The sequence below is a fragment of the Dysidea avara genome, chromosome 1 (assembly GCF_963678975.1).
Source record: "Dysidea avara chromosome 1, odDysAvar1.4, whole genome shotgun sequence".
Lineage (NCBI taxonomy): Eukaryota > Metazoa > Porifera > Demospongiae > Dictyoceratida > Dysideidae > Dysidea > Dysidea avara.
In genome coordinates this window covers 33772657-33795877 of record NC_089272.1, presented here as the reverse complement: position 1 = coordinate 33795877, position 23221 = coordinate 33772657, and the positions used below count along the sequence as shown (strand labels likewise).

The following is a 23221-nucleotide window of genomic DNA, read 5'->3' as shown; positions in this document are numbered from 1 at the left end:
TGAGGATGCATCCTTTTTTCACAGTTTGACTGCTTTTGTATAATTGTATTCATGTAGATTCTTTAGGCAGGTTACTGTTACCAGCATTTTTCATTATAATAAATGTGCCTCATAATTTTATCTGACTGTTTTATTAGAGTAGTATGATAAGTGTGCGACTTTTTTGACTGCTCTGTTGTTTGATGGAGATTTGTAGCATTTTCATACATACACTGTTACCTATTATTCCCAAAATTTTGTTGGCATAGTCACCACTTCCTAATGGGAAGTGAATTTTGTACGGTATGATAGTAGATGTTGAATAATTCCCAGTGGTTACTAAGAATTCATGTTATTGATTTTCCTATCACAAGTGACTCCAAGTCTGAGTAATAAATTCACAGGCATTCATAGCTGCTGACCCACACAGGATTAATGCTAAAATTAATTCTGTGATTTGTCTTGATGATACCTTTTACAGTATCTTCACAACTGCACATTATAGTACTGTATTTGTTACATCACTTCCATGTTAAAAACACACTGATGTATTATAAATATGTACTACACTGTAGTTTTGAGCTCATTTCTTGTAATATCATAGAATGTCCAGAATGTTCCTTAGCTCCATGCAATGATCTTATAAAGTTTTGAACTCCATTTGCATCCTTTTTCTGCAGATAATTAACAAGTGAAATTGTTTTTTCCACAACAGATTTATCACTTTGAAAATAGTGCATTTCATCATTCGTGAATATTTTGTGTTGATTGAAGAATGGTACGAGGCAGGTGAAGTTTATAAACTGATTGAGAGTGGGATGGTGTGTTTGTATTAATTCTCTTAATTCCATATCATCGCACCGAAGAAGCTGTGACACATGTGCAGGTAAATGGTCTGTCTCTTCTTCTCCTGTAGGTAGATTTAATGCAACTTTCATATAGTAGATTACAGTGTGTAAAGTGAATGAATGCACAACAATTGCAAGATGCATCTTTCTCATACAGTATAACAACCTCAGAACAAAGAATAGTTATATATAACTGGGCTCTTTGTTGGTATGTACATAGTCTAGGTTGAATTTACTATGGTTCAAAAATTATCCTTGGTCATTGTCAGAGAAACAACTCTAAAAATAATGCTACTGTAGATTTATGCTTTGTTATCCACAGCTATTAGATTGAAACACTGTACCCATGCTAGATTGTTACATAAAATTAATCTTTTATCGACAAAGATTTGTATCCAATAACAATGGTGAGAACTCAAAGCCAGAATTGAAACTCTTAATCATCACAGCCATACTTCAGTTTGCATCATGCAGTAAGAGGCTTGTGGCATTTAATGTTGGTCGTTAAATAAAGAACCCCAAATAATCAGCCATTTGTTTCAAGCTGATATTGTTCACTTGTCAACCGCCGTCCGATGATGGTGGTTGTATTGGTAGTTGTGCAGGATTCCATGGTTCTCCTATACAATTTTTGCAATAGGACCATTGATATGATCAGCCACAAATTGTGGCTCCTATTTGCATGAGGCGTGGGGGTGAAATACCTGGGGTTCCCAACTTTAAAGCTACAGGGATTTCTAAGGCCATCCTAGCAATCCTAATGAAACCCTGCACTATCACACCCCAAGCTAGTCTTGGGATGGAAGAGCTACTCTTGGAATGGGGGAACACTAGACTTGAGTCTATCACACAAGACTCCCTTCAATGTCTGAGTCTACTACACAAGACTCCCTTCAATAACTGAGTCTACCACACAAGACTCACTTCAATGTCTGTGCATTTCCTTCCCTGATAGAATAATCCCATACCATAATGTCAATTCCCCCTTCGTAATAAAGTTGTTATTATATTATCATTCCTATAGTAGCGCTAACGTAATTGGTTTTTTACTGTAGCTGATTCAGAAAGTGAATTGTAATGACCATTTTACTTTTTAGTAGTTGGGGCGAGTGAATTGTCCATGTTTTTCGTGTGACTGGATTGATTGCAGAGGCACTTATCCTACTGTTCTGTATTTGTAGCACTGTGTAATGGGCTGAACATAGCTGAAAGAAAAGTGTAATGGCCACTTCACTTTCAAGCTAGTAGTTCATAGTTGGAAAGCACATTAAGTCAAAAAATTCCATCCTTTTTTTTTGTAATGCGGTATGTGTGGATTCACCAGCTACAACAATGTTACAAAAAGTAAACTAACAAGTACAAGGAAAAATTAAAAATTTTAAGTTCAATTAGGGATCACGGTATAGATTGAATCAAGGATTAAACATCCACTAGTATATCTACAGGTATAGGTGGCCTACCTTGTTTTCCTACTTTTTCTATGATCCCTAATCAAGCTTATTTTCCTTAAAAGTGTACTATTGAAACAAACTGGATTGTGGATAATGACCAATTATCATAAAACAATAAGAAGTAAATTAAGTACACAGTATTAAAACTTGAACTACAAATTCACCAGAATTTTCATTGTTAACACTTTCACTATGAACATAATACTGCATTATCACAGTCATCTTTGGACACCATCTCGATTTTCACAGTTTGACTGCTTTTGTATAATTGTATTCATGCAGATTCTTTAGGCTGGTTACTGTTACCAATGTTTATTATTATAATAAATGTCTCATCATTTTATCTGATTGTTTTATTAGTGTAGTATGATAAGTGTGCAACTTTTTTGAGTGCTCTGTTGTTTGATGGAAATTTGTAGCATTTTCATACATACACTGTACCTTTTATTCCAAAAATTTTGTCGGCATAATCATCGCTTCCTAATGGGAGGTGAATTTTGTACAGTATGATAATAGATGTTGAATAATTCCCAGTGGTTCCTAAGAATTCATGTTATTAAGTTTCCTATCATAAATGACTCCAAGTCTGAGTAATAAATTCACAGGAATTCGTAGCTGCTGACCCACATAGCATATATGTACATAGCATTAATGCTAAATTCTGATTTATCTTGATGATACCTTTTACAGTATCTTCACAACTGCGCATTATAGTACTGTATTTGTTACATCACCATGTAAACTTCCATGTTAAAAATACACTGATGTATTATAATTATGTACTACACTGTAAGTTTTGAACTCACTTCTTTTAATATCACAAGATGTCCAGAATGTTCCTTAGCTCCATGCAATGATCTTATAAAGTTTTGAACTCCATTTGCATCCTTTTTCTGCAGATAATTAATAAGTGAAATTGTTTTTTCCTGATCAGATTTGTCACTTTGAAAATCGTACATTTCATCATTTGTGAATATTTTGTATTGATTGAAGAATGGTATAAGGCAGGTGAAGTTTATAAACTTATTGAGAGAGGGATGGTGTGTTTGTATTAATTCTCTTAATTCCATATCATCGCACCGAAGAAGCTGTGACACATGTGCAGGTAAATGGTCTGTCTCTTCTTCTCCTGTAGGTAGATTTAATGCAACTTTCATATAGTAGATTACAGTGTGTAAAGTGAATGAATGCACAACAATTGCAAGATGCATCTTTCTCATACAGTATAACAACCTCAGAACAAAGAATAGTTATATGTAACTGGGCTCTTTGTTGGTATGTACATAGTCTAGGTTGAATTTACTATGGTTCAAAAATTATCCTTGGTCATTGTCAGAGAAACAACTCTAAAAATAATGCTACTGTAGATTTATGCTTTGTTATCCACAGCTATTAGATTGAAACACTGTACCCATGCTAGATTGTTACATAAAATTAATCTTTTATCGACAAAGATTTGTATCCAATAACAATGGTGAGAACTCAAAGCCAGAATTGAAACTCTTAATCATCACAGCCATACTTCAGTTTGCATCATGCAGTAAGAGGCTTGTGGCATTTAATGTTGGTCGTTAAGAAGTAATGTTTGAATATTTATAAGAAGTAATGTTTGTATATTTTTTTGTCTTTCCGCACCCACATGAGTCCTTCAAGTTGAAAAGCCGTACATATGCAAATGAAAATGAAAAGCAGCTTTAAGGCTTTGCCTGAAGAATTTGCGTAAAATAATGTTATGGACAAACTATAAAACAGTTAAGAAGATACTTTTGTGCATTATTAGTGGGTTAAATTGGTTTGTTTGAGGTACACCTCCTTAGCAGTGCTTAGCAACAAAATTACAGAATCACGAAACATTTCATCAATAATATTATGAAATACAAATTACTATGATTCAATTGTGTATGTAGCAACAAAGCAAAACCCAATATAAATATTAGTTTAGTACACTGTTAATTAATTCTAATTAGGTTTGTTTGCTGCATGGCACCTGGTTTTTAGAAGTACTGTAGCACAACATCAACTTGTTCTTATATTGCACTTGTAGAAATAAAATCAAGGTGCTCTCCACTTACTCTAACACAGCAATCAAAACAAATACTCTAATACAATAGTCAGCTCTTGGGCATAATAATCTGACTGTAAAGCATAATTTTGAGCATTGTTCAAAAGTGCAGTTAAGAGAATATTTTTAAAGCATAATTGTTGGCTCAAGCTTACTGTCTGTTGTAATCATATATGAATAAATTTTTTATAATCATTATGCACACACCAGTGAAGTTCACTTTTCACCATGAATGGATAGCCACACCAATAAACTGCACATTTGCACCATAGCCATGTCACTGATTTGCTCAGGCTGCTTTTTATGAGTAGATTTCTAGAGACATGTGCCAGCTACTGGGAATGCTCTGATGCCACTAGCCACTGAAACACAAGGATGGAGACATGAATAGCCTTGAATAGTTGCCCAAATGTTTTCTACATAAGTTTCTTTCATTTTCAGTGGTGCAGGTGGCCTCGAGAGCCCAATATTAAGGTTGGAGACACCATATGACCCACTCGACCATTTCCTGTTCATCAGTCACTTGCCCACCACCCCTACAACCACCCGTGGTGACGTGCTTGTGATACAGTAGGAGCGCATAAAATTCTATGGACAAGGGAGCATGTAACTTAGTAAAGAGTGAAATTCAAACATGGCTGCCATGTACTATAGTAAGTAACTTTTAAAATTTCCTAATTAGAATATTATGTGGGGAGATGCATGTTCCAATCCGCTGTGACAAAGCGAACCTATGGAAATGAAGTTTAATTACATGATGGAGGAATAGTGGCACAGGCTTAGCAGGCCAGTGTTTCTACAGTCAATAATCATGCAAAATTACTCTGCTTGACTATTCCAAGCTTTATCATTGACTTGATGATCTTCCTATCGAAGCAGCTTTACTATCTTCACACAAGATGATGGAGTAGCAGCCCATTCAGTGTATCCCTGTTGTGAGTAAGAATGATGTAACCATTTATATACTTTAGTAACACTGGACACCATGTCCCGTAGTATTGGTAGTGTGAAGAGTTACACACTCCCTTGTCTATAGGATTTGATGTGCTCCTGGTTACAGATACCATGGTGAAATATGGTGCTCACAATCATACTTATATCAATAGCAGGCTTGCAATGGATGAAAAGTGAGATAAACACTATCATCATAGAAGTTTCACAGGCACTGAACGGCTGGGGCAGGATTAAAGACGTGCACGGGTAATGTAGCAGTAAGTTACTTCAACTATATCAATACAGCAGGTATGAAACAGCTGATTATAGCTATGTACGGCCCTGCATGGGCCGGAGTGATGCTATAACGAGTCAGTGAAGGCATACCGTGGCGAATTTAAAACAGATCAGTGACTGGACTCACAATTAAACCAAGAGTTGACAACACAATGTCTATCAAATCAGCCAGCTCGCTATGGCTAATGCCCTTGCCCACTTCCACACTGTTTGGGTTTGGGAATTGAGGCGGGCGCCTCACACCTCGACGTCATGACGGCAAGTTTGAATCTTCAAAGAGCACAAAAGTGATTTCATAAACTAACGAAAAATTTTTAGCGAAATTAAATGTACAGATACATTGTGTAAAAAGCCCCTGATAGCTGCAACCTTTTTACAGTACAATACGACTTCATGATTGAAAGAAAACCGCTCCAATGGGATGCGATGACGAAGAAAACGAAAAAAAGAACGATGCACATTTGAATAAATAATTCAATTATTGCATTGTAAATGGTGGGTGATAGAACAGACTACTCCAACAATTCGCCTGACTTTTCGTGTGGTAGTTACTCATTATACAAAGGTTACATGCCCCTGGTTTCGAAGCGGAATCTTTTAGTAAGGCTGACATTTCGCCATGCGGATTTTAAAAGATTGCATAATCGATTCCTCATGTAAATGACTCACAGTAGTGGTAGCGTGTTTATTATTGTGGGCGCACGCTTTGTGCTTCTTGGCCTCACGACTCACTACTGTGAGTCTTGATATCCACTCAAAAACAGCCAAGCTGTAAAAGAGAGTGTGGCCTTCAATAGAGCCTAGGCCTGTGCCTATTATGCTGGCATAATTTTCAGAATAATAGGTCACCAATTTTGTGAGAATAATTCCGGAATAATAGCAGGCATAATTTTAGAATGATCGGATGTTCACGGGAATAATCGGTGGAAGTAAGGGGTGTGTCTATTCTTGATTAGCTAGAAAAAAGAGTTACATTACTAAGAATGTTATATAACTGGCATTATTATTAGAGGTGTACCGATGTGGTTTTTTTGCATGTACCGATATCCGATATTGATGTCACCAAAAGAAGCCGATAACCGATAATTGATCCAATATTTGCATTATAGTTAAAAGTGTATACATTTACCTACCCTACAACAACATGTGCATGTATTCATTGCTATACTCTGCCTGTGGTGGTATACAGCTTGGGTTTCTATTGTGCAATCCAGACAATTAGGCACCCACAAACATTTTTATGTATACTCCCATGAAGCCTTATACGGATATTTCTGCATTACTCTGCATTCTAATGGTTTGTGAGAAAGCTGGTACAGCAAGTTTCCTTGGTTATCCTGTGACCCTTATTTTTATTACAAGGTACTCTATAACTGCTTCTTTTATAAAGACTGTGATAAGCTTTCCAGCAACAGACAGTAGAATCGTGTGTATTTATATGGCTTCTCGTAGCGTAGCGCTTGTTTCAAAGTGAATAATAAGCCACTGGCACTAAAGAGCTACATGAATAATGTAGAAAACCAATGCACAATCCGTTTATGTACAAACTATTGCTAGTGTATAAATATCGGTAGCGATATCGGTCCTCCTGCTGTTCTGTACCGATACCGATATTGGTAAAAATTACCATTTGGTGGCGATATTATAGCCGATCCGATTATTGGTACACCTCTAATTATTATACAAGTGCTGGCTGAAAAATCTCTAAAAGATCGATACACTCTAATAGAACGCTCAAATACTCTAATAGAGCAGTCAGATCATTTCATGTTAACAATCTGCAGCCAGCATCAGGGATGTAAATGCTGTTCGGAAACTTGTGCATCTTATACCAGTGTATCTTCTTCAAGCCTTTGAACATATTGATTTCATTATTGTCTACCTAACTTAGCATGTAGCTATAGCTTTAATGCACTAATAACAGCAGATATTCTAAGTCTGTTGTAACCATTTATGGTTAGAAAAATGCTTCATTTTTGGCTATTAACTCTGGCTAAACTACATATAGCAGCATCTTGATAACTAAGAGATGAGTCACAGAAACTAAAATATTGTGGAACAATAGGCTAGATACAAGAATTAAAAAAAAGAATAATAGGAGAAATTTTTGGAAAGAATAATAGGAAAATTTTTGAGCATAATAGGCTCACGCCTAATAAAGCCTGGATGAAAACACAGCATTGTTAAAATTTAATAGCATTAACAGCATTGCAGCCATTTCTTGGCCACCACTTTTGATTTCACAACTTTTTCACCCAGGCTTTATTGAAGGCTGCACTCTTTTTTAGTACTTGGCTGGTTCTGAGTGGATTTCACTTCTTTTTTGCACTTTTAAAATCAAGGCTTTGAGGCTTACTGTTTCTTCTTATCTACAGATCATAACTGCTACAGGAACAACAATGATCATACAAGTGATAGATAAAATTACCTACTCATCCCAGACAGCTACCAACAAAGAGAGAAAACCATCAGTATTATTGATGATGAAAAAACAAACAATTTAGACAAGGGTGTCCTCGGACACATGCTAGCTACCACAAACATTATTGCTTGTTCATGCAGGTATGATGGCCATAATATAAAGTTGTATGATATGTATTTATTTCCACTATAGTGATTTATATGAAAGTGAAGGAATGTATGATTGTAGAATATTTAATTTTGCAGTGACTGCTCTATTAGAGTATCTCGATTTTTCATGTAACCGTGAAAAGATGCAGTTGCTCAACTTTAATTTAAACAAAGCAAATCCTGCACCTTTTTTCTGGGATACGATTTCCAGCCTGTTGTATCACAAGTTTTGCTAGTATAGTACTTATTCTGATGATTATGACAATGATTGGCACGAGTCAGTCATACTAGGCTGTTCACAGATCATCTGGAAGCGAGACTAAGTTAATACTACCAATATACTGATTGATATGGAAATGGCTCTGATTTGATGAAATAGCTACTAGACTGAGCCTCAAAGTGATACAACAATAGTATGGCACTAATGCTCTAATAGAGCGTTTCATTGAAATCATCTAATAGAACACACATAGAATGTTCTAGAACAATCTAGATTTTTAATTGGTAGATCTGAGTTTTATTTATTGAGTAGAATTTTCATTTATACGGTAGAAATTAAGTGGAGTGATTAGCCAAGATAGCAGTGGTTCAGTGGTTAAGGATGCAGGTGTTAGGTATGGAGGTCCTTGGTTTGAACTCTAGTAAGTTTATATATATATATTTGACTTTTTTATGCACCTTTTCGTTTACACCACAGTGACTGCTCTATTAGAGTATCTCGATCCCGCGATTTTACACTTGTTTTGGTTTTTGCTTTATAGCTTTGTAGCTGTAAGTATGCAGCCGCTCTAACCACCAAAAGGCACTGCTACGATAATCAGTCCATGTACACACAAATTTTCAAGTGATTCCCCTTCTTGGTTTACTATGTAGGTGCGACAACAAATTAATCTCGTTTTATGCAAATAATCAGTCATACTTCATGAACTCTTTATTGAATTTGCACCAAGCTTGGCACTAGGATTTACCCTTAGACTCCTTTTGAGTGTGTCAAGTTTCAAGGTGATCAGTTAACGCATTTGTGTTTTTTAGCAATTTTTCAAAGTGTGCAAAAAGACAAAGAATAAGGGAAATTTAGGCTACTCATATCTCGGAAACAGCTGGGGCGATTTCCTTCAAATTTAGTATTTGGGGTCGCCTACATGGCGGTCACCTCTGCAGTAAAACTGGTTCAAATCGGATGAAGGATCACGGAGCTACAAATGTGTGAAAATTGCGTTTCTTTCTTCCTGTCAATATGTGACCTGATCTGCGAAAACAGGACATAATTGCACAAGCCTAAATTTACAGTATAAAGCATTGAATACATTAGGTGAAACACTTGCATATTATTGAAAAAAATCCGTAAATTTTTTGAATGCTTCTTTCTTAGTGAACGAAGGGACTAACAATAAAATCCTGGACATCACCTTATTCGCCTGCACAAGAGGAGCTGGAAAAGCTTTGTTTCGTTGCAGTAGACCCAAGGATACATAAGGTATGAGCGTTTGTTTACGTCACGTCGAAGTGATTGTATGCGATTGATTTTTCTTCATGAATTTTGCCTTTGTATGCAGTGAAGAAAGGTGATAAAAGGACAAATTTACCCAGTAAATGATTCCCTTGTTCATGGCAAACACGATGGTGAACATTTTAGCTCTGTACCTCAATCCGTTGATAAGTTACAACCATTTTTGTAAGCGCCTGTATTTTATATTCCCTATACTTGCTGTACAAATCAATTTTTCTGTTGTTGCTACTTTGTAGGGCTGTTACTCCCAAAGTTATTGGCATATGAAGCTGAAACTTTGCCAGAGGGTACAGTTGCCTAAGTAGATAGTAGATAAACAGAACAATGATTTGTGTAAAAACAAACCTCAAAACCAATCAGGATTGCCGACGGGAGTGAACTGGGGAATTTTTCCCTGGGCCTCACTTTGTAAGGGGCCCCAAAGTGGCCTCCAGGGGCCTCATACAGTAGTAGCTGTGCCATAGCTACTTATCCACACATGACTACAATAAAACGAACATACAACAGGGTAAATCTTCCCTGTAGACTTGAAGATACATAAGAAGCCTACAGTATAAGAGATACCATCCAAGCTCTGCTCAATGAGATCCACAGCAATCCAATGCGGCAGTGGCAGCAAACCATTACTCATAATATGTGACTGGGCCTGCGAAAATAGGGCATGTGGGCACACGTTTTTTGCCTACTTTTTCACACTTCCATCACTCATAACTTTTTATACAACTACGCTATGGCAATACAAATTTTAGCACTCTATCAGCATTTAATTGGCAGTATGATGCAATTTACAGAATGTAAATATTCTGTTCCAGTACTGAGATATGACCTGTAGTGTGACAGGGTGTAGTTTGTGCCCACATGCCCGGTTTTCGCAGGCCCGGTCACATATATCTTAAACCCCAGTGCGTGGGAGTATCACAGCGCCGCGCTGGGTTATAACTACCATACAGCTAGACAGAGCGGCGCTGCTACTGTACGATATCAAGACACACGGTAGTGTGTCGTGCGGCCCAAGAAGCCGGCGCGCCACACCCGTGAGTATATTGACAGGAAGAACGAAAACGTCATTTTCACACCTTTGTATCTCAGTGATCACTTATCCGATTGGAACCAAATTTGCTAAACAGTTGCCCGCCAGCCAGGGGAGTCTACATTCCAAATTTGAAGGAAATCGCTCCAGCCATTTCCGAGATACGAGCTGCCAAAGTTTCGTTTTTTTTTCTTCTTCGTCTTTTCGCACACTTGCAAAAATTGCTATAACAAACAAACGCGTACTCCGATCGCCATGAACTTTGGTACACAGAAAGGGAGTCCAACGGCGAATCCTAGCATCACATTTGGTACAAATCCGATGAATGGTTCAGGAGTTATGATCGATTATTCGCGTAAAACAAGATCGATTTGTTGTCACGCCTACAGGGTAAACCGCTTCATGGAATGAGTTGAAAATTGCTATGTAGATGGAGTAACCATCGTAGGAGTGCCTTTTGGTGGTTTGAAAGGAATCGAGATAAAGACCACGGAGATATGACACAAAACCCAACCTGTGTCACAATTACGCGATCGATTTTTATGAATAAAAAAGTATTAGTTTTCACGCCTACTAGGCAAACCGCTTAGAACAATGAGCTGAAAATCGGTGTATAGCTGGAATAATCTTCATAGAAAGTCCTTACAGTAGTACAGAAGAATCGGATTACAAACCACTGAGTTATGATTGTAAAGCCAACTCCGTGTAGCAAATGCGAGATCGAGATACTCTAATAGAACAGTCACCCTAATAGAGCATTCGGCTAATTTATTTACTCCATTATAGAATTTTATTACATCACAAGTTATTCTGTAGGGAGTTCAGCTGCAAACAGTTAATCTTATAGACAGTTCAGCAAGAAGCAAGTCACCATGTGGAGAGTTAAGCAAATATATCACTATAGAGATTCAGAACATTACAAGTCACACTGAAGAAAGTTCAGCTATAAACAAGTCATGCACCCTGTAGAGAATTCAGCTACAATTAAGTCATTCTCTAGAGAATTCAGCTACACAGAATTCAGCTACACACAAGTCACTGTGGAGAGAGTTCAGCTACAAACAAATTACCCTGTAGAGAGATCAGCTACAAATAAAACACTACTCAAATCTACATGCAGAGAGATAAACTAGAAACAAATCACCCTGTAGAGAGTTCAGCTACAAAAAATCACACTGTAGAGACATCAGCTAGAAACTAGACACAATGTAAGGAGTTCAGCTACAAGCAATCACCCTGTAGAGAGTTCAGCTAAAACAAATCAACCTGCAGAGAGATCAGCTACAAACAAATCACCTTATAGAGAGTTCAGCTACAAACAAATTACCCTGTAGAGAGATCGGCTACAAACAAATCAACTTGCAGAGAGATCAGCTACACACAAATCAACTTGTAGAGAGATCAGCTATAAAAAAATTACCCCGTAGAGACATCAGCTAGAAACTAGACACAATGTAAGGAGTTCAGCTACAAACAATCAACCTGTAGAGAGTTCAGCTAAAACAAATCAACCTGCAGAGAGATCAGCTACAAACAAATCACCTTATAGAGAGTTCAGCTACAAACAAATTACCCTGTAGAGAGATCAGCTAGAAACTAGACACAATGTAAGGAGTTCAGCTACAAGCAAATCACCCTGTAGAGAGTTCAGCTAAAACAAATCAACCTGCAGAGAGATCAGCTACACACAAATCAACTTGTAGAGAGATCAGCTACAAACAAATCACCCTGTAGAGAGATCAGCTAAAAACTAGACGCAATGTAAGGAGTTCAGCTACAAACAAACCAACCTGTAGAGCGATCATCTAGAAACAAATCAACCTGAAGAGAGGTCAGGTACAAAAAATCACCCCGTAGAGATATCAGCTAGAAACAAATCAGCCTGAAGAGAGGTCAGCTACAATAAATCATCTTGTAGAGAGATCAACTACAAACAAAACACTTTACAGAGAGTTCAGCTACAAACAAATCAACCTTTAGAGCGATCAGCAACAAACAAATCAACCTGTAGAGAGATCATCTAGAAACAAATCAACCTGCAGAGAGATCAGCTAGAAACAAATCAGCTTGTAGAGAGATCAGTTACACACAAATCAACCTGTAGAGAGATAAGCTAGAAACAAATCACCCTGTAGAGAGTTCAGCTAAAACAAATCAATCTGCAGAGAGATCAGCTACAAACAAATCACCCTGTAGAGAGATCGGCTACAAACAAATCACCTTGTAGAGAGATCGGCTACAAACAAATCACCCTGCAGAGAGATCAGCTACACACAAATCAACTTGTATAGAGATCAGCTACAAACAAATCACCCTGTAGAGAAATCAGCTACAAACTAGACACAATGTAAGGAGTTCAGCTACAAGCAAATCACCCTGTAGAGAGTTCATCTACAAACGAATCAACCTGTAGAGCAATCAGCTAGAAACAAATCACCCTGAAGAGAGGTCAGCTACAAAAAATCACCCTGTAGAGAGAAACAAATCACCCTGGAGAGAGGTTAGCTACAAACAAAACACTTTGCAGAGAGTTCAGCTACAAACAAATCAACTTTTAGAGTGATCAGCAACAAACAAATCAACTTGTAGAGAGATCAGCTGCAAACAAATCAACCTGCAGAGAGATCAGCTACAAACACATCAGCTTGTAGAGAGACCAGTTACACACAAATCAACCTGTAGAGAGATAAGCTAGAAATAAATCACCCTGCAGAGAGTTCAGTTACAAGCAAAACACACTGTAGAGAGTTCAGCAACAAAGTAACCACCATGTAGAGAGTTCAGCTGCAAACAAATCACCATATAGAGAGTTCAGCTACAAACAAATTATCCTGTAGAGAGATCGGCTACAAACAAATCAACCTGTAGAGAGATCAGCTAAAAACTAGACACAATGTAACGAGTTCAGCTACAAGTAAATCAGCCTGTAGAGAGTTCAGCTAAAACAAATCAACCTGCAGAGAGATCAGCTACAAACAAATCACCTTATAGAGAGTTCAGCTACAAACAAATTACCCTGTAGAGAGATCGGCTACAAACAAATCAACCTGCAGAGAGATCAGCTACACACAAATCAACTTGTAGAGAGATCAGCTATAAAAAAATCACCCCGTAGAGACATCAGCTAGAAACTAGACACAATGTAAGGAGTTCAGCTACAGGCAAATTTCCCTTTAGTGAGTTCAGCTACAAACAAATCAACCTGCAGTGAGATCACCTACAAAATAGCACCTTGTACAGAGTTCAGCTACAAACAAATTACCCTGTAGAGAGATCGGCTACAAACAAATCAACCTGTAGAAAGATCAGCTGCACACAAATCAACTTGTAGAGAGATCAGTTACAAACAAATCACCCTGTAGAGAGATCAGCTAGAAACTAGACACAATTCAAGGAGTTCAGCTACAAGTAAATCACCCTGTAGAGAGTTCAGCTAAAACAAATCAACCTGCAGAGAGTTCAGCTACAAACAAATCACCTTATAGACAGTTCAGCTACAAACAAATTACACTGTAGAGAGATCGGCTACAAATTAATCAACCTGCAGAGAGATCAGCTACACACAAATCAACTTGTAAAGAGATCAGCTACAAACAAATCACCCTGTAGAGAGATCAGCTAGAAACTAGACACAATGCAAGGAGTTCAGCTACAAGCAAATCACCCTTTAGTGAGTTCAGCTACAAACAAATCAACCTGCAGTGAGATCACCCACAAAAACGGCACCTTGTACAGAGTTCAGTTACAAACAAATTACCCTGTAAAGAGATCAAGTAAAAGAATTCACCTTGTAGAGAGTTCAGCAACAAAGAAACCACCATGTAGAGAGTTCAGCTGCAAACAAATCACCCGGTAGAAAGATCAGCTAGAAGAAGTCACCTTGTAAAGAGTTCAGCTACAAAGAAACCATCATGTACAGAGTTCAGCTACAAAGAAACCACCGTGTAGAGTGTTTAGCTGCAAAAAATCACCTGTAGAGAGTTCAGCTAGAAGCAAATCACCCTGTAGAGAGATCAGCTAGAAGAGGTCACCTTGTAGAGAGTTCAGCAACAAAGAAACCACCATGTAGAGAGTTTAGCTGCAAACAATTCACCCTGTAGAGAGACCAGCTAGAAGAGGTCACCTTGTAGAGAGTTCAGCTACAAAGAAACCATCCTGTATATAGTTCAGCTACATTTCAAGTCACCCAGTAGAGAGATCAGCTGCAAAAAATATCCTGTGGGGAATAATGGGCATGTAATAAATATATGTATATAATTTGTATAATTACTAATAAAAAAAAAAATAATTGAAGTATTACAAATCTTCTTTAAGTTCTTTTCTTCTTCCTGTGGTAAAGAAAAAAACACATGGGTTAAAAAAGTCCCAAAGCCAGCCATAGGCCGGCTTTGCAGTATACAAATACAAAAAGAAGTGATATCTAATCAAAAACAGCCAAGCTGTAAAAAAAGGTGCAGCCCCCAAAAAGGCCATGGTGAAAAAAGATGTGAAATCCAAGGTGGCCAAGAGGCACAAAATTCACCTGAATTGTCGTTATTAAAATGTAACCATTAACCTACCATCACAGCCATTTCTTGGCCGCCACCTTGGATTTCACATCTTTTTTCACCATGGCCTTTTTGGGGGCCGCACCTTTTTTTACAACTTGGCTGTTTTTGATTAGATATTAGTTATCACCCAGTGATAACTAACTTATCACCCTGTTGCGGAGCCACTCAGTCTCTTTCGTGACATCATAATAACCGCGAATGGCATTGTTTACCAATGGAACAAAGAGCCAAATAAGGAAATATTGATACAAAACACACCAATACAGCACTTAAAACTACCTAAATCTTACAAGAAAACTGTTAATCCTTTACACAATAACACTACAAGTTACCAATACCGTGATAGCTAGTTTAACAAATGTCAAGACTGAATAGTCCGTGACGATTTTCGTTCCAGCAATCACTCCCAACGGTCACTATGGTGAAGAACTAACTTCCTCTAGCTTCATCGTTCTATCTTGGACTATGGTAGCCACTTGTTGGTCTTTATTTTTCTCTTGCACACCACGCGACACCACCATACCAATTTCTGACGAAGGCGAATCATACCTGGAACCGCTGCTTCATAACACCGCCCTTCACTACAGTTTGTAGGCAGTATGTAAGGTCTCTCTTGTGGCTATGAAGTAGAATCTCCACACAATTCGGACGAAATCTTGAGCGCAGTGACAGGAACTCAAACCGGAACTTAATTTACTATCCGTAAACTTCTGCGCACTCCCGCGCACTGGGATATAAAACAGTTATATCCCGTATACTCGGATGATATCATTGTTATTACACTCGTCCTCGGCTCCGCCTCGGACTCGTGTAATAACAATGATATCACCCTCGTACCGGGATATAACTATAACTTATAAGGTACCTACATAGACAGTGTGACTTATACATAAGATTGAGATACTCTAATAGAACAGTCACCCTATCACAGCAGTCAGGCAAATATTCAGTCATAGTAACTTAAAAAAATAAAAATCAGTCTGGCATAGGGTACAAAAATTTCCTAGGTGGTATGTATTTGGCAGAAAGCATGTGCCCTAATATAGCTAGCAATTCCCCTACTACAACTATCCAATAAATTACAATTATACTGTTAAAATCACTCTCATATTTAATCTTAATTTTCAAAATTTCCAGGGGACACTCCCCCAGACCCCCTGGCTTGGCATGCTTCGCGTCTGTCAATACGCTTATCAGTTAGTAGTTAGCAGTTTGCCTTTAGTTGTAGTCAGCTAGCTCTTGTAAAATTGTTCTTACATTCAATTGCAGAGAACAAAATTTTCCTGGGGGGCATGCCACCTAGCTTGGTTTGCATGCTAAAACTATTAATAAGCTTACAGTTAGTAGCTAGTTTGCTTTTAGTTGTAGTCTAGTAGCTACTTAGCTAAGCTTGTTCTTGTAATGTCCTTGTGTCTGTTTTTCTTTATGGGTTATAGGGGCCCCACATTCTAAATTTGTCCTGGGCCCACTAAATCCTTTCGGCGGCCCTGAAGCCAGTTTATGGTTGGCTTTAGGGTATATATTTAAAATACAAAAAAAAGTGAAATCCACACAAAACAGCCAAGCTGTATAAAAAGGGTGCGGCCTTTAAAAAGCCTGGGTGAAAAATTTGTATCGCTGCATCCAAGAGTATCTGGGATTGAGGAACGCATAACCAGTGATCTTCAAGAAGATCAACCAATGAGAGTGGCAGATTTGAACTGAACCAAGTTTCTCTCAATAAATTACTGTGTTTCGTTTATTAGGAATATGATAGTGCAAACAGGGTGGTGACCGTTACAGAAAGACACCCTAAATTTAAAATTGGCTTTTTAAAGGCTGTACTTTTACAGAAGTATTCTCTGAACTGTTTTTATAATTTGTCTATCATGCTTTCTTATCTATAGACAAAGCTACAAGGCTGCTCTTTATTTTTATAAGAAAGTATGCCTTTTCAACTTGAAAAGATAAAACTATTCCTGGTAACTTACAAGGCCAGCTATACATTGCTTTTTTTCTACTGCTAAATGCCTGTCACATTAAATCAAGCCCTCATTAAGCACTTTCAGTGATGGGCCACACACCCTCCAGTAATAGACATGGTAAAAATGATTTATAGAAGCTAATCTTCAATACAGTTTGTAAACAGTCTTCATTCATAAAATGAAAATTAATTTGAATTTTTGTTCATGCTCACGTGGGTGTGTGATGTATTATTAGAGTAAAACATAAATAGCATGCATAATTGTGTAAAAGTTCATAATAGTTAGATAACAGCTTACAGAGTAATATTCCTCTTACATAGTGGATACTGTGGTTTAAGGGCCATGGTTTAGTACCAATGACATGCATAACCTTGTGGATTTACAAATTGAAACATAAAACACACAGCTATACCTTGAGAAGAAGCTACCTGCAGCAAAGTAGTGCCTATAAATTCAATTGAAATGATATCAAAATTTTCCAGTTTACTTATGTTCTTGTGGTATTCACCATAAGCATAACGTTGCAATCTTCTTGGGATCAACCAGTGATTCTCAACACATCCTTTAGCAATTTGAATGAGTACAATGGCTGATCTGTTTACACCAAAAATTTCTCCAACACACAATTTATGATCTTGAATGTCTTTGAAGGTGATATCACTGAGTGGTTTATTCCATTTTTCTTTAATTTCTGAGTAAAATGCTTCATCTATTTTAAAATCAGGAAGTTTCACTTCAGATAATATATCTACAAGTTTTTTACTATACATTACAGTCTTGTAATGTTCAACTAGTTTTATGGCTTGATCATTCAAAGATGCTATTTTTTCCATAACTTGAATGTTAATCCAGCTCCAGTGGGTGGGATAGTTACTTAATATTCTGAAGAATGCAGTTACTGATCTTGATTCATTCAATTTTTGCTTAAGATCTTCAGGATATCCAATACCCAAGTCAGTATTTGCATTTGTAAAACAAGCAAAACATATCCTGTCCACATTTATTTTGCCCTCTAATAAATCCAATAATTTACAACTGATACGAGTAAAGGCAGTGTCAATTCTACAATTAATAATATCCAATCCCTCAAGCACATTGTGTTGTACTGCCACTGGAGAGGACATTGCCAGAAAGTAATACATACATACTGTACATACCTACGTATGTAAATAGATGATGGTGTTTCATGCCACCAAGATATAGCTGGAATGTTACATCGTGGGTATATGAACAGGAAGAAAATGTTATTTTCATGTATGTATACCTACATGGTTTCTTCTCTATTTTTGTGTTCTCTATTTTTAAATTATTTAAAAGTTGACCACCAGGTAATAGGGCAGCTATTCCAAAGATATAGGCAGCTAAAGATTCATTTTTTTCTTTGCAGGGATTAAAGTTCAATAGCATACCTGTATGTGACCTAATTTTAGAAAACCGTCGATACCCACACAATTTTCAAAATGCATTTTATTTGTTCTTTGTTTTCTACCAGGACAGAGGAATGGACTAGCTAAGTTTCAGCTTTGTAAGTTAAGCAGCATTGGAAATACAGCACTAGACAGCTGGATGAGCAAATAAATTGATATGTACAGAAGCTATCGAGAAAGGAATCTACAGGCGTTTACATAAACCGTCATAACCTACTAATACAACGGCATACGGAATTGAATCTTAGCTCATTGTGTTTGCCATGAATTTGTGCATCCACCAAGGTATAGTTGTTGCTCCAGGCATGCTTCTGTGTTCGAGAAGGAAGGAAAATTCACTGAAAAACGATTTTCGGTAAATTATTTTGTCACCGCAACGTAAACAAGTGTCTGTAACTTTGAAATCCTTTTGTGTATGGAGATGAAACAAAGATTTTTGTACTCCCTATGAACAGGTGAACACGATGATGCCCAGGATTTATCCATTGGAGGCTTGATTCGCCCACCATTGAGGCGTTAAAATCTTGCATAATTCTTTTCTGGAGCTTGCATTTTTTACCCATAGTTTTTAAATGCATTTTATTACAAAGGTACTATTGTGCGTATATCGACGGTTTTCCAAAATTTGGTTACATATCTTCAAGTCCACTAACATATTTTCAGGTGTAGGTGATCTCCCTAGCTTCTAGGGGTGCACTGATAAAGTAATCGACTTATCGGTTAAGAGTTTATTGACCAGTATTTGCCTATGTTGATATTGGATAAATGCCTACTGATGCAAACAATGATGATCACATGATATATAGTTGACCTTTCACCCATGTATATTGATTCTTTAAACAGGCAGCTATGTACATTAAGAAGATCCACCAGAGATTTTCACAACAGCCTGGACATGGCTTATAAATATGCACATATCGATCATACATTTATATAATAATAAACTTATGTTAACAAACTATAAATTCACTATCTGTACTCACTACTAGCATAGCTTAAATTCCAATCAGGGTTAGGTAAGCCGGTTTACTACTAAAACATCTGTCAGTTATTCTACCAATCAATAATTTCTATTTAAAGCCATATATATACAACACTCATGTGAGCTGCTAATTGCGTTTCCATGCCAGACGGTTAGCAACCCCTTTTAATACTAATTGCTGTCTCTGGGGATGTTTGTGATGAGAAGAGGAGGAGGCTAAGAGAATGTAGTGATGATACTGTTTGCTAAGAACCTGAATAACTTCAATGTACATCACCTCCATTAACAACATTTTTTTATTGTTAATGAAACAATTATTCATTAATTTAATACTTAACAATGATGTGGACAAAAACAATAATTATGTACAGATATAAATGCATTGTAAAGTATTGATATCAGCTATCAGTATCAGCCCTTATATCTGCTACATTTTATTGGCATTCGGTATATTGGTAAAATCCTGTATTGGTGCACTATTACTAGTTTCATTATTGTACTTGTAGGGGTTTGGGCTTTCCTGCCACCTGAAAGAAGTTTCACTTTTTCTTCATGCCAGCTCAGCACTCCAAACTCTTCCAAAAAGTTTTTAATTTCAAAACACATACGTAGTATACTGGTGTGTTGTATGGTCAAGAAAGCTGGAACACCACACCCTGAGTACATTGACAGAAAGAAAAAGTGATTTAATTTTTTACACATGCATAGCTCCATGGTCCCTTCACCATAGCACACCATTTTTTTGTGTTATAATAGCTCACCACGAGGTAGGGTAGGCCATACTGCAAATTGAATTGATTTCGTTCTAACCATTCATGAAATACAAGTAGCCAAAGTTTTTCCTTCATTTTTTGTCTTCTTTAGGGGTCTACGGGAGCCAAGATTTTTCGGGGTCTACGGGAGCCAAGACACTGTAATTTATAACTCACAATGGGGTACTTCCTTGGCCAATATATGCTGGGAGGCAGACTGTTGTGTTCTCCACACTCCATTTTTTTCTTTTGCTTTTTCTCTGCTTGATACGTATGCTATTCTACTTTTGCAGGCTGTGGAACCCTAATATTCTCTGAAACTGCTGTTGAAATATCCTCCTTGGCCATTGGCAGGGTAGCATCTGGGTGGGGTCTAAGGTTTCATTCTACAGTCTTTTGTCTTTATGGAAACCATAATAAGTAGTATTATTATCGAGGGAAAGAACATACTCTTCTCTTTTAAGAGTCAGCAAGTCAACTGCAGTGACTCAGCAATGCCTACAACTTGGCATTCAAAACTTTACATTGTTATCAGTGCATAGTTGTCTAAGTCATCATAAGAACATGCACCCTTCGCTGATCCTCAAGGCAACCATGCCTATCACCTACAATTGGGAACCCTGACACGAGCTTTTTCTGATGGTCAGAAATCTTTTTGTCCTGGAAGAATGCTTGACTTTGTATGTACGTATTATGTGGTAAATCCCACTTGATAATTTTGACATATTATCATTATTATTATTATTTCACTAATCTACAGGAGAATCTGTTGGGCATTTAAAAATAATAAAAACTACATAGATTTTCTTCCTATGACTTCCTTCATGTCCATGACCTATTTTAAAATGCATATTGCATTGATAACATCCATTCTCAAGCAAATTTGCTTCTTGCAGGTTCACTTTGCTGTTGATTTGACTCAAGGGTAACCAACATGTTAATACATGTACCGTATATGACCATATAGAAGCCTGGGCATTTATTTACTAGCCACTCGTTGAGAATGACAGGTGCCAGTACAAGTACCTACGAAATACGAAATCCATAGCCCATCACGTACATAAAACTATTTGGACTCCTCAGTGCTGGGTGAAACATTGGAATTCAGGCGGAAAGATGAAAATGACCACGATAAATATGCTATGGCGGTGATGAGACATTACTGTATAGTTAGCAGCTGACAAGAGTTTAGAACCCCGGCATTTATTTCAGTGCATGTCATTAGCACCCCGGTGTTTAAATGAGCCCCGGTGTTTATTATGACAGTCCCCTAGCTGTACCCAGTGTATATTTGAGCCCCTGCGTGTATTTGAGCCCGACTATAATACGGTCATATACGGTATGTGTTAATAAGTATCCAATCTATTTATGTTCATTTGCAATGGGTGTCACTCCAATATACACTGCACTATGATCTGTGACCGCGGTCAAAGCTAAAGGTCAATGAACAAGGCTGATTTTTCATGAAGAACAACGGTCAAACTGTATTCCCAGCACGGTCAAAGCTTTGCAAGTAAGTAGTGCACGAAAATATAGCAAAAATAAACGGAACCAGGTCCATGGTCAAGACAAAGATTTGATGAAAGTCAATGGTCAAAATCGAAAATCGATCTTGACTGGCTTTGACCGTGGTCGCAGATCGTAGTACAGTGCTTATTGGAGTGACACCCCTTGATTTGTAACCCTCTATCCATAGTATTAAGTTCACACCAATGTAGTTGCGTACCACTGCATACTTTGTGATCACATAGTTGCACAAGTGCGCATATATCAGAAGCCATACTATTGCTGACCACAACATGCTTTATATTACACTGCCTTAAATTTTAGTTGGATATATCAAAGCTATATGGACGATATCGGCAATGACAAGTCACAGTTGACAAAATGGCCGTGTTAGTGTGGGGTTTCAGAGGCTTTAGCACACAGTATCCGAAATGAATGTTGTCTACACTTGGAACCACAAGATAATAAAGGTAAGTAGTACACATACCGTGACGATGCAAAATGCGTTTCAACAAGGAAAGCAGACTGAAAATTTTAAATTCGGACACAAATAGGCTTGTTTGTATTGCATTATAATTATACTATATGCCTCACCTTCGCCCTTTTTTGAATTTATAAACGCTATCATAGGGAAACACTATCTCGCCCAATACCTTCTTGTACAAAACCCCCACACCAACACGGCCATTTACCATATTTCTATATTTACAAACTGTTAAAAATACTTTGTTGAAGCTAGCATCTGACAAAAATTAATTACGCGAAAAAGTTTTACCAATGTAATATTAGAGAAGTTGAATAAATTCGGTTGACTGCTTTCTGGCCACCTGGATTGAAGCTTGGCCATTGGTGTTTCAAGAGTATATATGTCTTTGCTGCAGTATTTTAATAAAACAAGAATGGCCTCCCGCATCCCAGGGAGAGCTGCCGCGGGGTCCTCGCCTGAGGATTTTGCCACCAGAGATAGCATCGGCAATGATGCCATGCCATAATATAGACAGCTACTACAGGACACATTAAATGAAGTATATATACAAATATATAAATTGCATGGAATGAGCTTCTAGCTACAGCAATTCCACTCCAGTCCATTTGGCTTGAGTTTGTGACCGGCGGATCCATGGAATGGAGATACCACACTTAAGTTTCACTGCTTGTATTCTGCTTCTCCTATATACAAAAAGGACAGTATAATTCTAACAAATTCACAATTCATTGTTAAAAATTTTTTGTCCACCGGTGAAAACTTTTAACACGAAAATTTAACTCGTGAAAATTTCTCGCAGCTTATATTTATAGAAATACAGTAGTTGTGTGACGTCACAAAACGTCATTGTGGATATCGTTCATAGTACAATG

The 23221-nt window shown here is 37.5% G+C and overlaps 1 protein-coding gene across 1 annotated transcript in view; it reads right to left on the bottom strand.

Annotated features, from left to right (window-relative positions):
- Positions 1-2963: 2963 nt before the first annotated feature.
- The window catches only part of LOC136262686 (uncharacterized), a 28261-nt gene continuing 8003 nt past the window's right edge, over positions 2964-23221 (bottom strand). Inside the window, exons 3-4 of the mRNA XM_066057057.1 lie at positions 17608-18306; positions 2964-3407 (exon numbers count right to left, since the gene is read on the bottom strand). Coding sequence (XP_065913129.1) covers positions 3061-3407; positions 17608-18306 — 1046 coding nt within the window. The 3' untranslated portion in view covers positions 2964-3060. The remainder of the gene's footprint in view (positions 3408-17607; positions 18307-23221) is intronic.